At 37.4% G+C, this 14,943-nt stretch overlaps 2 protein-coding genes and 1 long non-coding RNA gene across 4 annotated transcripts; 1 reads left to right on the top strand and 2 right to left on the bottom strand.

The window, feature by feature from the left end:
• Positions 1-1,401: 1,401 nt before the first annotated feature.
• Positions 1,402-5,200, bottom strand: LOC112193180 (ATP-dependent (S)-NAD(P)H-hydrate dehydratase). Its single transcript, XM_024333254.2, has 11 exons — positions 4,755-5,200; positions 4,550-4,626; positions 4,247-4,356; positions 4,034-4,148; positions 3,860-3,922; positions 3,567-3,730; positions 3,011-3,072; positions 2,381-2,447; positions 1,962-2,021; positions 1,744-1,872; positions 1,402-1,662 (listed from the first exon to the last, which is right to left on the bottom strand). Exons 1-11 carry the CDS (start codon positions 4,972-4,974, stop codon positions 1,635-1,637), a joined length of 1,095 nt encoding a protein of 364 aa, XP_024189022.1. The 5' UTR covers positions 4,975-5,200; the 3' UTR covers positions 1,402-1,634.
• A 2,607-nt stretch (positions 5,201-7,807) lies between these two features.
• LOC112193709 lies at positions 7,808-9,376 on the top strand. The gene is made up of 2 exons (XR_002933979.2): positions 7,808-8,039; positions 8,979-9,376. It is a non-coding gene; the product is annotated as an uncharacterized LOC112193709 (long non-coding RNA).
• A 561-nt stretch (positions 9,377-9,937) lies between these two features.
• Positions 9,938-12,624, bottom strand: LOC112193098 (peptide methionine sulfoxide reductase A5). 2 transcript variants are annotated; one of them, XM_024333125.2, is made up of 5 exons: positions 12,467-12,624; positions 11,613-11,959; positions 11,109-11,221; positions 10,887-11,031; positions 9,938-10,384 (listed from the first exon to the last, which is right to left on the bottom strand). In XM_024333125.2, the coding sequence occupies exons 2-5, from the start codon at positions 11,922-11,924 to the stop codon at positions 10,187-10,189; spliced, it is 768 nt and encodes a 255-aa protein (XP_024188893.1). In that variant the 5' UTR covers positions 11,925-11,959; positions 12,467-12,624; the 3' UTR covers positions 9,938-10,186. The 2 variants fall into 2 exon arrangements, with proteins under 2 accessions (XP_024188893.1, XP_024188894.1); XM_024333126.2 differs by having other exon boundaries at positions 10,242-10,403.
• Between the last annotated feature and the right edge of the window lie 2,319 nt (positions 12,625-14,943).

The raw sequence follows: 14,943 nt of genomic DNA on the forward strand, positions 1-14,943 counted from the left end.
TCAAGTCAGCTCCTGGTCAAGGCTTGTTCTTTTCCTCAAATAGTGATCTTCGGCTACGAGCTTTTTGTGACTCAGATTGGGCAGGATGTCCACTTACAAGAAGGTCTACTATAGGGTATTGTGTGTTGCTAGGGCCTTCTTTAATTTCATGGAGGTCGAAACGTCAAAAAACAGTCTCTCTTTCTTCAGCTGAAGCAGAGTATCGTGCTATGACAGAAGCGTGCTGTGAGTTGACTTGGTTACGTTATTTAATTCAAGACTTGGGGATTTTACACCAGGAAACGGCATTGCTCTATTGTGACAACAAGGCTGCTTTACATATAGCAGCAAATCCAGTGTTTCATGAACGTACAAGGCATATAGAAATGGATTGTCACTATATTAGGGATAAAATCCAAGATGGTTCAGTGGAGACACGGTTTGTGAGTTCTGGAAATCAACTGGCTGATGTTCTGACTAAAGCTCTTGGCAAGGAGGACTTCGAGCTTATGATTCGCAAGTTGGGTGTGCAGGATGGAGAACTTGGGGGGGAGTGTTGGAAAGTAGAGCAAAATTAGCTTGAGTATAGCTGTTAACATTTAACACATTCACTCTAAATCATCACATTGATTCTATGTTATTATGCATTAATAGGGCTAGAATAGTTTTCCTTTTTGTATCCTAGAATCAAGCTGAATTCTTGTATATATGTTATGCTGATCAATAGAGCAATATATCTCCTACAAATCAGTCTTTGTTGTTTTACAGATTTCGGTGTTGGTAGCAAATTAGAGAATGAGAGATCAAGAACTGAAGTTTGGGGCTAAAGGATTTTAAGATTCTCTGCGGACAAGTCTAATAGTATGTAACTATGTATAGACTTGTATATAAAGAAGTTTCCGTTCAATCGGACACAAATAATGTGAAACCTTAGAGAAGCTTGTACGTATATCAAACTGTATATACTTCGTAGTGTGTGACAAATCCGAGGGTAGTCACCAACCGCCCTAGTTACTCAAAGTGCTAAATCAAGTTGTTCTGGAAATGTGTGGTTTGGTCATTTAGTGCAACGGGCTTGTTATTACTTAATGCAGCATGAAAAGTTTCTGTAAAGGTCTGGTTTTGAATTTTGGATGGTTTCACCTTCTACATAAATCACAGGTTTGAATTTGATACCATCCTTTCTGCTTAAATTTGCTACTTGTTCATCATTTCACTTGCGAAATGACAAATTGGTAGGAAATCGAGCACGCTGCAGGGCTTTTCTTGTTTTAGTCAAATCTGTTAAAACCTGTGGATTACTTGAGCAGTTTCACTATTAGAAGATATACTATATCACAGAAATCTGTATACTAGTTGATATACATGCTTCATGATCATGATAACAGAGGCTTATGGCTAACATCATTTCCTACGCAGAGATTTAGAGGCCAATGAAATATTCATCCTGATAATGTCATAATAAGCAAAACAGTCTATATACAAGAGAAGTTGTTTTCACCAAAAACGAGAAAAAGAGGGGAAAAAAAAAGTTTTAAGTTTGGAAAGGGTTTGAAGGAAACCAAGGAAATGTGATTCTGGTCAACCAAAGCGAGTGAAATTGAGGGTCTCTGAATGTCAGTACATGCAACTCTATCAGCAGAAGATTAACAGCGTCAGGGAACCGGACAAATATCCTGCAAACTGCACAAGAGAGAAGAATCTCCAACTTAACTCTAAATTCGTATATCAAGATTACTCTGTTTTATGGGCAGCAGCCTTTACCTTCTTCCCAAGCATTCTATGATGTCAGTAGTAAGAGTTGACCTTTTCTTATTCTCAAAAGCGAGGGATGCAGCCTTCCTCATTAAAGTGGAGCCAGCAATGCAACCCAACATTGTGGGGTTTCGGGAACTGCAAATACACAAATTGGCACAAGTAGTTGTCAAACATGGGGTAAAACTACAAGGAACCAAAAGTTTAACATGTTTAGACCGTGTAACCTGATACTCAGATTCTCATCTGTGACAATTTGACGGGCCCATGAAAGAAATATAGCAACGCTGGAGCAACAAAAACATGTTAGATTCAAATATAAAGTATCAGTCAATGCAACAGAATATAGAATTCAGTAAGTTCTCAAGATCTGAGTTTTAAAGACTAATCATCAATTGGTGACAATCACTTCAGCACACATGTACATGAATTTTAAAAAGGTAACCGGGACTAGGAGACATAGTGAATTTTGCAGTATTCCATCTCTCTGTCACCCATACGTACACATGCGCATGGATGTTTGGGTAATGCATTCTTGGAGAGAAACAATTGAAGGATTGTAGATAGAACTTCAGTTACCAGTTAACACATACAAAAAGAAGCCATTCACAAAAAAAAAGTCTGAAACTCGGAAACAAAAACTTGCCTTCCAAAAAGTATATCTCCCTGTCCACCACATCTTCGAGGAGAACCATATATGCTCACTGATTCAACTGAATAAAGAATAAAATCTTAGAACTAAGCATTTCAGGCTTCCTTATTTGAGAACACAATAGGGATTTCCAAGATCAAGAGGAGGCAAAAAGCCTTGAATTTAGTTAACAGTGTGTCAAAAACAGAAACCAAGTGACTTCCAGAACTTGTAGATCAGATAATTGAAACCTTTTTGTGTGAAAACTACAAGTATAATATGGCTCTCAGGATCTTTGACAGGTCATCTTTGCTTCGTTTCACTTGATTGACACAAATTGACAGTGTCTTGAATTGGGAGAAATCATATTATAAATGAAAAGGTTTAGATCATGCATTTGGTTTAAAAGCTGAACATTAGTCCCCCAAGATTAGAATGCAATAACTCATGGTCCAAAGAGTTGACAAGGTGTGACACAGGAAATGACTCCCACTAGCATAAATTTGTAAGATGCTTACCTACATTTTCAAAGGAGATGTGGTCACATATGCAAAAATATGTTTCAGGAACAGTAATGTTATTAAAGCAAAAGGCTTCACGAAGTACCTAAACAGCACAAAACATATAGGCATATTTGTTACGCACCTGTCTCACCATCACTAATGAGGTCAGCTTTTCCTTTCCTAAGTATAGTGACACCACCAATCCTGACAGATACAGGTTCAACAGTTAAATAAGTACCATAAGATTATTATTATTATTATGAAATAAAAGCATACAAATGCAACAAACAAACTACATCTATTTTGGAGTATAGGACAAAATACATCATAAAGCATTAGCCTTAAGTGTGAAGTGTATTTCACAAAATCATTAAGAAGGATTGCTCATGCATGGTATTCAACAAAGCTTCATCCAATTCTCAATCTGAACAATCACCAAGATGGTTGACGACCCTAAAAATGCCAGTCCAACAGTACTGTATGTAAGAATGCTAATACACATACATATTGCATAAGTGCATGTATGAGAATTTAAAACTGTTTTTGAAACTTAGTGGAGGTGCTAGAGAATTATAAAACACCATTAGTGCCTTATCAACCAAATATATTCCAATAATGTAACTGAATTATATAATACAATACAAACAGTTGTCAACTGCTAAAACACAATACAAAAGAATCTTGAAATAGATATTTACCTTTTTGCAAGAGATAGTAATTGCTCACGTGCATCTTCATCATTTACTTCACAACTCAAAACTTTTTGTACAAGTCGCTTGTATTCATTTACATTTGGAGTCAGGACAGCCAAGTGATATCCACTTACAAGATCAAGCCAGTTTGTAATAAGAAAGAGTCCATCCTGGCAAATTTGATGCTGACATTAACCGACAGTTTCATAGCAAGAACATGTGTGGTGAAACTAAGAAAAGAAAACACAATCATTTATTGCAGGATCTCAAGTATGATAAAGGCACCTGTGATTACATACCCCATCTATGACAATTGGAACATTGGACTGTCTTGCATGCTTTATGATTTTGCTAACACAATCCTGGATTACAATGACATAGTTAGAAATGAATATGGTGTACATTATGTGCATGATTAAACACTAAAGTAGCCTACAACAGCTCCTCAAGTAATTAAATCAACAGAAGCTAACCAGAAGAAATGGGTCCCTTCCAAGGCCCGGACCAATTACAAGACAATCAAATCTTTCCATCCACTTATCAACTTCACCAAGAACGTTTTCTAAGATAAAGCTCTTGTCCTCATCCCTGAAAATCGGCTTACAAAAATTAGCAGCTCACTAGATGATAAGGACTTATATTTTGATTGTTACAGGCATATGAATTTGTATTGAAAACTAAATCACCTAACACTGTATGACTCTTCTAAAATTGGGTGTACGATCAACTCAGGACTGTAGCTTTTTATAACCGAAGCAGCATCTCTTGTACAGAAAACATGGGACAGATCCGCACCCTGAGATGAAAAGGATATGCTTTCGTTTATCAAACTTACCAAGTGAAGAAAATACTTATTGTTCCTTTCAAAAAAAAAAAAAAAAAAATATATATATATATATACTTATTGTTTACCATTTCAGTCTATTAGCAACATTTTTGATTGAATCTGGCTAATATTTAGAAATGAAAAATAACAGCATGGCACTTACAATTTTTAATGCTGAGATAGCAGCAAAATATGGAGCACCAGTGTACTCACGGCACCCACCAATAACAGCTATATTTCCTGACCAGAACAGAGAGGAAATATTAGCAGATTTGCTCCTTTCTTCAGTACAAACCCATAAGAGAGATTTGCTCCTTTCTTCAGTACAAACACATAAGAGACATCATTAGCAGATTGAGAGAGCTTACCAGCCTGACCCTTGTGCCTATTTGGATCAAGGGTCGGTGTGATTGCTCTCAGAACATTCTCAGCATCAGCCTCCAAAGAAAAAGAAGCTGCTCCACTACTGAATCTAACTCCTTGCATTGGTTTCTGATTAGTGTTAATGTTATGATCACTGTAACCTCCAACTCCAAGACACCTTATCACCAACTGTTGCCTTCTCAACACAGCTGAAGAAGCCAGCATACCAATACAAATACAAATACGCTGGGAGGTGAGCCTCCCACTCGACTAATGGCTAATCGGTGGATCGGTGGTGTTGTGCGGGCGCTAGGCCAGCCTAGGCGGGTGCTTAAGCGTCTAGGCGGCTGGGCGGAATATCAAGCCGGTGAATATAGGTGGGTTTGGGCGTTTTTGTCAGAGGTTCTACAAGACGTTTCTTCTCCTCTTCCACTTCGAAGCAAATGAACTTGAGAAAAGAGGACAGAGAAAAAGAGGAACTGAACTTGAGTCCGTTGATAAAAGAAAAAGAAAGACAGACATGGGTTTTTTTATCTTCTGATACACCTTTTTGAGTTTGTAACCAACTGTTCTACGGTGACTTACCAAAATCACCCACCAATCAACTACATAGGATTAAATGAAATAGAAATTCTAGTAAAGAGAAACTCTTTTAAGTCTTTATATATATATATATATATATATGATATAAAAATAAAAATAAAATTAACAAATAAGAACCGCCTAGAGATAAGAACTCACAGAGATATCGTTAACTTGTCTGCTACTTTGTCTTTGAGTTCATCTCTTGGGAGGCTAACTTCGTGGCTGATGCGATGGCGAATCAAGGTCACCATTTGAAGACTCCTGCTACTTGGAAAGGAAAGCTCCCCCTTTCAGCCCTTTATGCTTTCAACTTTGATTTTTTTAGTTTTAGTTGTCCTAGGAGCTTCCGGTTGTAATTTTTTGTTTTACTCCTCAAAAAAAAAAGAATAAAAAAACAAAGGGAACCCACGGAGATTGTCCCGCATTTGGCATTGCTGGCTGCAGGGGCGGGTTATATTTAGAAAAGTGAAAGTGCGGGGGACGTTAAAATGCCTCATTTATTGCAGGGTCGCGTGCGAGGGTCCCCATACCCCATTAAGGTATTCATATTTTTCATTCTGAGAGAGTTAGTGCCGGTTTGTACATAGACGCCACCAAGCTGGTCTACATCATTGTCTTCTACATCCTATGTCATGCTAATACAAACAATGCATCAACTATTGGAGTTTTCCTAATCATGTCAGGAATCTTTTCTGATGGTGAGTTTTTCAAGTTTGACTAGGAAACTCCAAAATGTGGAAGAACAACAAAAAAACCAAACTTTAATTTTCGAGATTTCTCTAGCCAAAATGTTTCCTGGTCGAGTTAGGAACATTTCCAATCTTTAATAATTTGACTTGAAATTAATATTTATAGACCAATATTAACTAAAATATATCAAAATTTCAATCGAGACGGCAAAATTTTCAGATATTGAAAATACAACTCTTTTGATCAAAACTGAAATTTTAAACCTTACGTGCAAGAAAGGGGTTAATTGGCTAAACCATTTAACCGTTTGAATTTTATGATAACCTACCTATTAGTTTCTCGCCAACAAAAAACATAATACATAAATGCCATGTTTTGCCATGCCTTCAATCCATCTCATGCAGTGCCATCCATTAAGTATTGCCTGCAACTGGGATTCAGTAATCATACATATGTTAGCAATTCTACTTCAATGCACCAGATTCGAATTCCCCTCACTCACACTGCTCTATTAAGGAAAATTCATACAAAACTGTCCGAAAAGCATTGGAGACTAGTACAAATGAGTCTCACAATCATCATCAGGGACTGTACAGCTGCCGCCTAGTTATTTGTCCATTTTCCTCGCTGGCCCATCTACATCAATTGAACATTTCTTAGTATAATATGATTGCAAAAAATTTGTCTATCTAAATAGCTCGTTAAAAGAACATCACTACAACAGCTGGCAAACACTAGGATGAGCAAATGAACTTCCACTCAGAGGTTTAAATTTCATGGTAGTGTGGGTAAATGAACTAGGATGGAGACCTGGTTCAGCCACAATTACGGAAGGAGTATGGCTGAAAGTTGAAACTATGTGATTATGTTATAAACCAAAAGTTTTCAAATGAAAGACTTGAAATACAGAATAGTTAGGAAATAGGAAGGAAAGACATTAGTTTCAAGTTTTGAACATGTGATCAGCATCAACAGTGGTACATTAGACTATTCATAGGTGTATATCAATACCGGAAGAAACAACATGTGAGTCTACAAAATGTACACCAAATGGGAATCATGACAGTCATCTATATCATAGACTCAGAATTTCATAGATGCCATCATCTACAAGCAGCAAACAAGTTTGCAGAGTAGTAGGTGACGATAAGAACTATCAAAACCTGTACATGGCACTAAAGCTTCAAAGAAGTGAAGTTCACCCTCCCATTATTATAGGCTTAAGATATCATTACCAAATGTCATTTAAAACTTGGATATCACAAGAACTCCAATTCAATGCATGAGATTCAAATTCCCCCGACCCACAACCCCCTATTACAGAAGAAAACTATATCTATAAAGCTTTTGAAACCACTAGAAATAAGTTGATCTCATCATCGTCATCAAGGGCCATATGTACACCTTGTCAACTCTTTGGACCATGAGTTATTGCATTCTAATCTTGGGGGACTAATGTTCAGCTTTTAAACCAAATGCATGATCTAAACCAAGCATCAATGACCAAGCACCACTCCTTCCACTAAAAACCCACAAATACCAAATCCTCAGAATTCAATCCACCCAGAAATTGATCAAAATTGCACAAAGTAATCAACTTTGAAGAAGTTACAGATACGTACCTAGTAGAAATGCTCGACCTCTAACTGCAAAATATTGAAATGGGTTCGACAAAGTCCGTGGCTTTTTGCGTTGTGGAAGATGATATAGCCAACACCTGTAGTGGGTCCCCAGTTAAATTGCAAAACGGTGCCGTTTGGCTCAGTCTTTCCTTATTTTATAGACCTGGGAACTTTCGTTTGGGAAGGAAGGAGAGGAGGAATGTGAATGCGATGAGATCGGCGGTGGTGGTGCTCGGAGCATTGGCATTTGGGTACCTAACTCTGCAGCTCGGATTCAAGCCATATCTTGAAAGAGCCCAAATTGCTGCTGACCAATCTGAGCTCTCTTCTTCCTCAGAGCAACTACAACAAGAACAAGAACAACCCAACTCGAGCTCAACCCGCCATTTCTAAGTAAGTAAGACTCAGTATCTAGATAGCTATAACCCACTGATTTTACTTTTTGTGTTTTGTTTTTCTTACTGTTGCTGGTTAAAGATTGAGGCTTTGTGGATATTGGTTTCTTGCTGACCAAGAGAGGCATTGAATTGAACTTGATTTCTGGGATTTAGTACTCTTTATGATGGATTTGGATTTATAGAAGATGAAAATATTAGCTATGGGACGTGGTCTTAGTGGGTTTTAGTCATTTAGTGCTATGCATTTGGAGGGTTGGCTGCATATTGGGAGTATTTGGTTCTATATATGACTAGAAACTTTTGGTTCTGATGTTATTGATGGTTTTATAGTTCCGAATGATTCCTCCGAAAACTTGTGTATCCGATGAGTATCAAGTAATTTCAGGTTGATGAAGTAAAGCGGGCTTTTGCACCATTATGAGTCTGTGGCCAAATTCATAGTTAAAAATTAGCAATGCATTGCATTTGAAATCCAAGTTAATTGAAGAAAAATAATGCGCATTTCATTTGGGTATGTGGCTTTCATGATTCCCTTACACCTCTGCCTTCTTTCCATCCCCAAACCTTGTGCCTAACATTAAAACAAGTCACAAAATGTTAAAAAATTACTGAAAACTGCCCATTGTGGCTTTTATTTAGGACTTAAAACTTTTACTTGATGAGATATTAAAGGTAATCAGTTTTGAATTTCTTTATATACAAATAATACAATACATTTCTGAATTCTGTAATATCTGGACGACATAATGGTCTTCTCTATTCATCAATTGTTGTGAGTCTCATAAGTTATCAATTGTCTTAATTGTTTTAACAAGCCAGAAGGATTAGTCCCCAGAACAAGCATATATTTCCATGATTTTTATTTCTTGGCAACAGTTTCTCATCTCATATAAATGGATAGCGCTGATAAATGTATGGTAAACTTTTGTTGCAGGCCCTTTTGGCCGCGGCCAGATGCAGAGGCCTTTTGAGGAGGCAACATTCTCTCTCAAGGTTGGGGAGATAAGTGAAATTGTGGATACAGACAGTGGAGTTCATATCATCCTGAGGACCGGTTGATCAGTTGGAAGTGAAACTTGTTGATTTTTGAGCATCCAAGTTTATCAGTAATATATGGATTGTTGCTTTCTTTTGTTATTGCCAATGACTAGCCATTCATAGTGTATGAAGCAAAATTGGCTAACTAGATGGATTTGAACACTTCTTTTGATAACATTTATTATGGGAATTTTATGGTTGTGATTTGGAACTTTGGATTTCCTATGAAGTTTTATTCTGTGTATTTCACAATTCTGATGTTATGGCTAATAATAACTTTGATCTGAAGTATCATGTGGACTGCTTCTGATGTCTTATATCAGTAATCATCTTTACTGGTGATTTTGAAGTATTAATTGCAATTATGTTTTTCTGCTTTTTATTTATTTATTTTACCAAAAGTACTATTTAAATAGTTTGGACAATCCCTATTTTGGTGAAGCCTAAATAGTATTTTTTGGTAAAGTAAATAAAAAGCAGAAAAACATAAATGCAATTTTTTTTTTTTTTTCCGAAAGAAATAGGTGACAATTGAAGGAACTTCACCGATCAAACATGCATTGCACATGTAGGAGACTAGTTTAATTATCAATACAATTGTGATAATATTCTTTTTCAAAGATATTTATAGTAATTAATTAAATCCCCGGCCACATTTTCAACTTTTGTTTTTTCCTGTCATTTAGGCATCTGAGATCAATATACGACAGAACAAGACCAATCAGGCTTTGTTTTTTTTCCTTTGGCTGAAACTAATGAAGCTTTGTTAAGGATAAAGCTAACAGTCTACCAACGACTACCACAAATGACAGAATGAGACCAATAGAGCTTCAGTATATTCATTTAGCCATGACATTAAAAGAAACAACAATCAGTGTCGAGAAAAATGAATAAATTTATATGAGTTAGAAGACACTGAATGATCATCGTACTTTATGTGATCGGAGATTTCTAGATGCATACATAATGACGAGCCAGACTGGGCAAAGAGCACTGATGAATTGGATTGCCTATTCTACAGATAGGGGTACTCGGGAAACCAGCTTGACCAGGCATATAAATGGTGTACAAATGCGAGACCTAAAACTCTACCGCAAAGGCCACCTACAAGTCACTCAAAATTGGCCATCCTTTTTTAATAATCTCAGTGATCTTTACATCAATCTTCTTCTGAATATTTGGAGGGCAAAGCTCTGCAGCATAGCTATTCAGTTTCGCTGCCAAATGTGACCTCTCAAGTTCCTCTTCAGGCAAGTTTCCCATTAGTTGAAGAAGGACTGGCCTGCGCTTCAGCTCAAACTTCTGCATTTTAAAAGTGAATCTGTAATTCAAAAATTTTGGGATTACCAAGTAGAAAAGGTAGATCTGACTTGTAGTTTAAAAAAAAAAAAAAAGAACAAGCAAGCAACCCAATTTCCAAGTATAGCAAAGAATCCATTTCCAGATACTACACTCATCCACAAGACTATTAGTTTCCAACACAAAACATACAAGACCATATAATTTGGCACATCCATTTCTCTTGGTGAGGATGCATTAACCCTTCAGCTGAAATAGCAGCTTGAAAAAGGGAGGGGAGGTCGAAAATGTAAGTACACTTTTGGGACCTACCATGCTATTATCTCTTCTTCTTTCTTCTATTCAGATTCCCAAAGAGCTCCACATCAAAGGCAGGCTCTAAAATACCAGGAATAAAACCCCCACCCCCGATGATATAAGAAATGTTTAGAACAAATGATCTGACTGAAAATTCCCTCCTTAAGACTATAGTTTGGGCAGAAAGGTATAGGATCTTGAGTTGTACCTGATGTTCAGGCTCAGCAGGATAAAATGTTCCAAGTGGTTGGATTTGAGCAGTGACAATGCTGCTCTTTGACTTAGTTTGCTCTCTCCCTTTGCTTACAGAAGCCAATCTAGACTCTTCAGTTCCATTCGTAAAAATGATAGATCTGTTTACATAACTAGTGGCGATAAGTTGATGTTATGGAAGGATGAATATGTTATGTGTTGTCAGTCAAGCTTTTACCTGTATTGGTTACCCACATCAGGACCTTGCCCAAATACTTGTCTATAATCATGACTAGACCAGAAAACCTCCAACAGTTGCCTGAAGCTGATTAGCCTTTCATCATATACCACCTGCAAATCATTTACAAAACATACACAACTATATCAGTCACTGAAACTTTCAAACATACAGGTCGCAATTGTATAAAAAGCCAGATATCTACAAATAAATCATATGAAATGAAAGGAAGTGAAAAGTTATACTACAAAATTAATGTGTAGCCCACCAACACTTTCATGCCATATTAAAAAAGATGCAAAAGATAGGGAGGTCATATTGTGCACAAGATCGAATAAAATGATCCTATTTGGTTGAATTCTTAGAACTATACAGATAAAACTCCCCATTTTAAAGAGACACCATATTGAGGTATGAATGCTATCCGATTCAAGCTTAAATTCACAGGTGAATGTAGAAAAGGGGAAAACAAAATCAATCAATCAAAAAAAGAAGGGAGACCACCTGCACAGACTCGGCATGATCACCCAAACTTCTGTACTCAGGATTGGTTTTGGATCCTCCAGCATAACCAACAGTGGTCTGAAGAACCCCATTCAAGCACCCGAACACAGCTTCAGACCTCCAAAAGCAACCCAGAGCAAAAACTGCTGATTTCAAAGGCGGGCTGGTCGTTGGGTGGATCCCTAGCCTTGTAGTTTCAGTGATCTGATCTGGGATCCGGATGCACACCCGTTTATCAGCCGCGAGGATTGTCATAAGCACGAGCGTTGTTAATACACGGCTAAGGGAAATGTTGCTGCAAATAATAGCCATTGGCTTTGTCCAGTGGTTGATCCAGGAATGAAAACCTGGGTGGGGCTAAAACTTCTTAGTAAAATGAATTGAAGGCGAGAGAATTTTATCAATTTCAAAGAAAGATACACCTAGTCAGTGGGGATGTAGTGAGCATTACCCTGGAATCGTATATATAATCCTAAAGAGAAAACTAAACAAATAAAAGTGGAATGCGATATATATAACCCTGAAAGTCCTAGAGCTTCAAACTCTGTAAACACTGAATCATGGTTCTGAGTTCCAGGCTTTCAGCATTAACACTTAGCAATGGAGAAAGTGAGCAATAAGCTAATTCAACATCAACTGATTCCTGATTTTGTTTATCCCAATTCCAAAACATTAAAAGATATCAACTTCACATCGCATCATCTATTCATCTTTGGGAGACCAAACAACAGAGGCAAGAAATGCATAGAAGCTTAACAAATCAGAGCAAATTAGATGAATTTAACAGTAGGAATACTGGGGATAATCCCTAAACTCTTGTATCGAATGGAACAGGAAATCAAATAGAGACTTACACTTGCAGAGATTGGCCGGAAATTGGAAGAAGAACTCGAAGCAAGACTGGTTCCTTGGCTAGTCGCTTACACTCGTATATAGGTTGGTTGATCCCAGGCAGGGTAGATTCATCACTGGGCCTTTCCCAAACAAAGATCGATAGAAAGAGGAGCGTCTGAGACCTTCAGCATTGCTTTATATTTCACTAGTCAAATTTTCAGGCTCAAATTTTTTTTTTTTTTTTTTTTTTTTTTTTAAAAAGGGGTTTGGAACCAGCCTAACTGGGAGGCTCAGTCTCATGCCCGTTATTATTATTATTATTATTATTATTATTTAAAAGATAATTATACTGCGTGGGGGACATATAACCTGAACCTCGAGTACTAATACATGAATCCTCGTAGAGAATATCCCGGATCATCACAGGAGTCTCCTCTAACCAATAATCATCTAACCACTCAACACTAGCAAGATGCGCCAATCTATGGACCACACCATTTGCTTCACAATAAATAGATCGTAGAGTAAAGGAGGAAAGTGAGCTCAAATAGGCGTTACAATCCTCCACTATACAACCTATCTCAGAAATAGGCTCAAATTTTAACATTTTGATATGTTGTCAAGTAACAACCCTTTTTTTTTTAAGAATTGAATTGAACATTTATTAAGTTCAAGAGACCATTCTCAAAAAAATAAAAAATAAAAAAGTTCAAGAGACAATACAAAGGAAAATAAGTACACGCAACCTAGGGCAAAAGATATGACATAAGCAGTTACCTACTAACTAAGCCGGCTGTCTGCAACAATCGCAAAAGTATAAAACCAGCGGGAAGAGTGGCAAAATATCCTCACTTCTTCTCAAACCTATTCTATGGGTGGCCTCATTAAACCTTATTCAGGTAAAACCCATTGGGACACGTCACCCATCTTTAAGGTATCATCCTTGGAGTGAAGCATCTTCTTCTTGATTTGATCTCAATTGAATTGAAAACAATCCCAAATTCTAAATGATCTTTTGTGGCATCCACTGTGGCACTTGTTGCCATAATAACGGCAAGTAGAGACAAAACAAAATAACAAAGAAACTTGGAACAACACATAGTAAAGCACTGTCTACAGATGTAGACACTATCTCCCCTGAAATTAGGGAAGAGAACTTGGGGGAGAGGGGAGAAAGTGAGGGATGTGCCCTTCCAGCACGATAACTGCTAAGGAGTCCGAAAATGAAAGAAAATGAAATGTCCCACAAACATAATCACTCTGTTCACTATCAAACACAATCTAATCATAAATAGAATCACAATTAAAGTAGAGAACTAAAAGTTAACAGAAAATGAAAACGAAATGATGGGTCAAATCTTATCTGGATTTAATTGTGAATCTTAAACACCATCCAAGAACAAAACCAGAGATCTCATTTCTCTTTGTTGGGTAGCAGTTAGTGCAGTTGAGATTGGGAACATGATCCATTTCAACCATAGCCCACATGCATGACACCTATGGATGAGACTTGAAAGCATTTGCAAATCAGTTACATAAGGTTTTCGTAAGATCAAGTCAATACTCAATTGGAAAGATCAATGTAGAACACCACAAAGTACTCGCATTAAAGATTCATCACATTAAGCCAAGCAAATTGTTAAAGCCAGAAAAGAGAAGCCACTAGTGTACATGAGATGTAGGATAGAAACTCCATCATAATTGATGATGTAGTCGCGTATTTCGTTGCGCATGAGTTTGTTCAGTCTGATGATATCGAACCACGCTCCGTTGATGAATGAATGCCAACGTAGATAAATTTGGCCTAAATGGAAAGATGTGATCCAAGTTAAGATGGATTCTCTGACGAAGAGGAAGGTTTTCGAGCCAGTGAGAAAACACCTCCTAACATAAAACCTGTTGACTAATGGGTCTTCGTTAGAAAGCGTGGTGAGAAAAATATATGGTAATCTCGCTTTATGGCGCAAGGATTCTCACAAAACGTCCTGGAATCGACTACGATGAGACATATTCTCTCATAATGGATGTCACAGCACTCCATTACCCTGTCAGTTTGGCAGTTTCCAAATGACTGATCATGCAGCTTACAAATGTGGTCACTACATATCTCTACAGGGATCTAGATACGGAATATAAATGAAGGTTCACGGTGAACTTCATTTACCCAAGTCAAGTGGCTCTAGACCACGGAGCGCGTTTGCAATAAGGCTGAAACGCTCACTAAAGTGACTACTTGATTGAGAATGGATATGCCCGCGCGTTTCAATAACAACTTTCGGATTTTATCGCAGTTCATATTGGACATGATCTTCATTGAAAACCCTTAAAGAGTTAAGGGAAACCGCTGAACACTTAAAATCTGAGTTTGAGATGAAGGATTTTGGGAGAACATGATTATGTCTCGGTTTGGAACTTGAGCATCATGTTGATAGATGCTTAGGCATTTTGACAAGGTCAAGCCTTCAAGCACCCCCATGATCGTCTGTAGTCTTGATCC

Source organism: Rosa chinensis, chromosome 3 (assembly GCF_002994745.2).
Source record: "Rosa chinensis cultivar Old Blush chromosome 3, RchiOBHm-V2, whole genome shotgun sequence".
Taxonomy (NCBI): Eukaryota; Viridiplantae; Streptophyta; class Magnoliopsida; order Rosales; family Rosaceae; genus Rosa; species Rosa chinensis.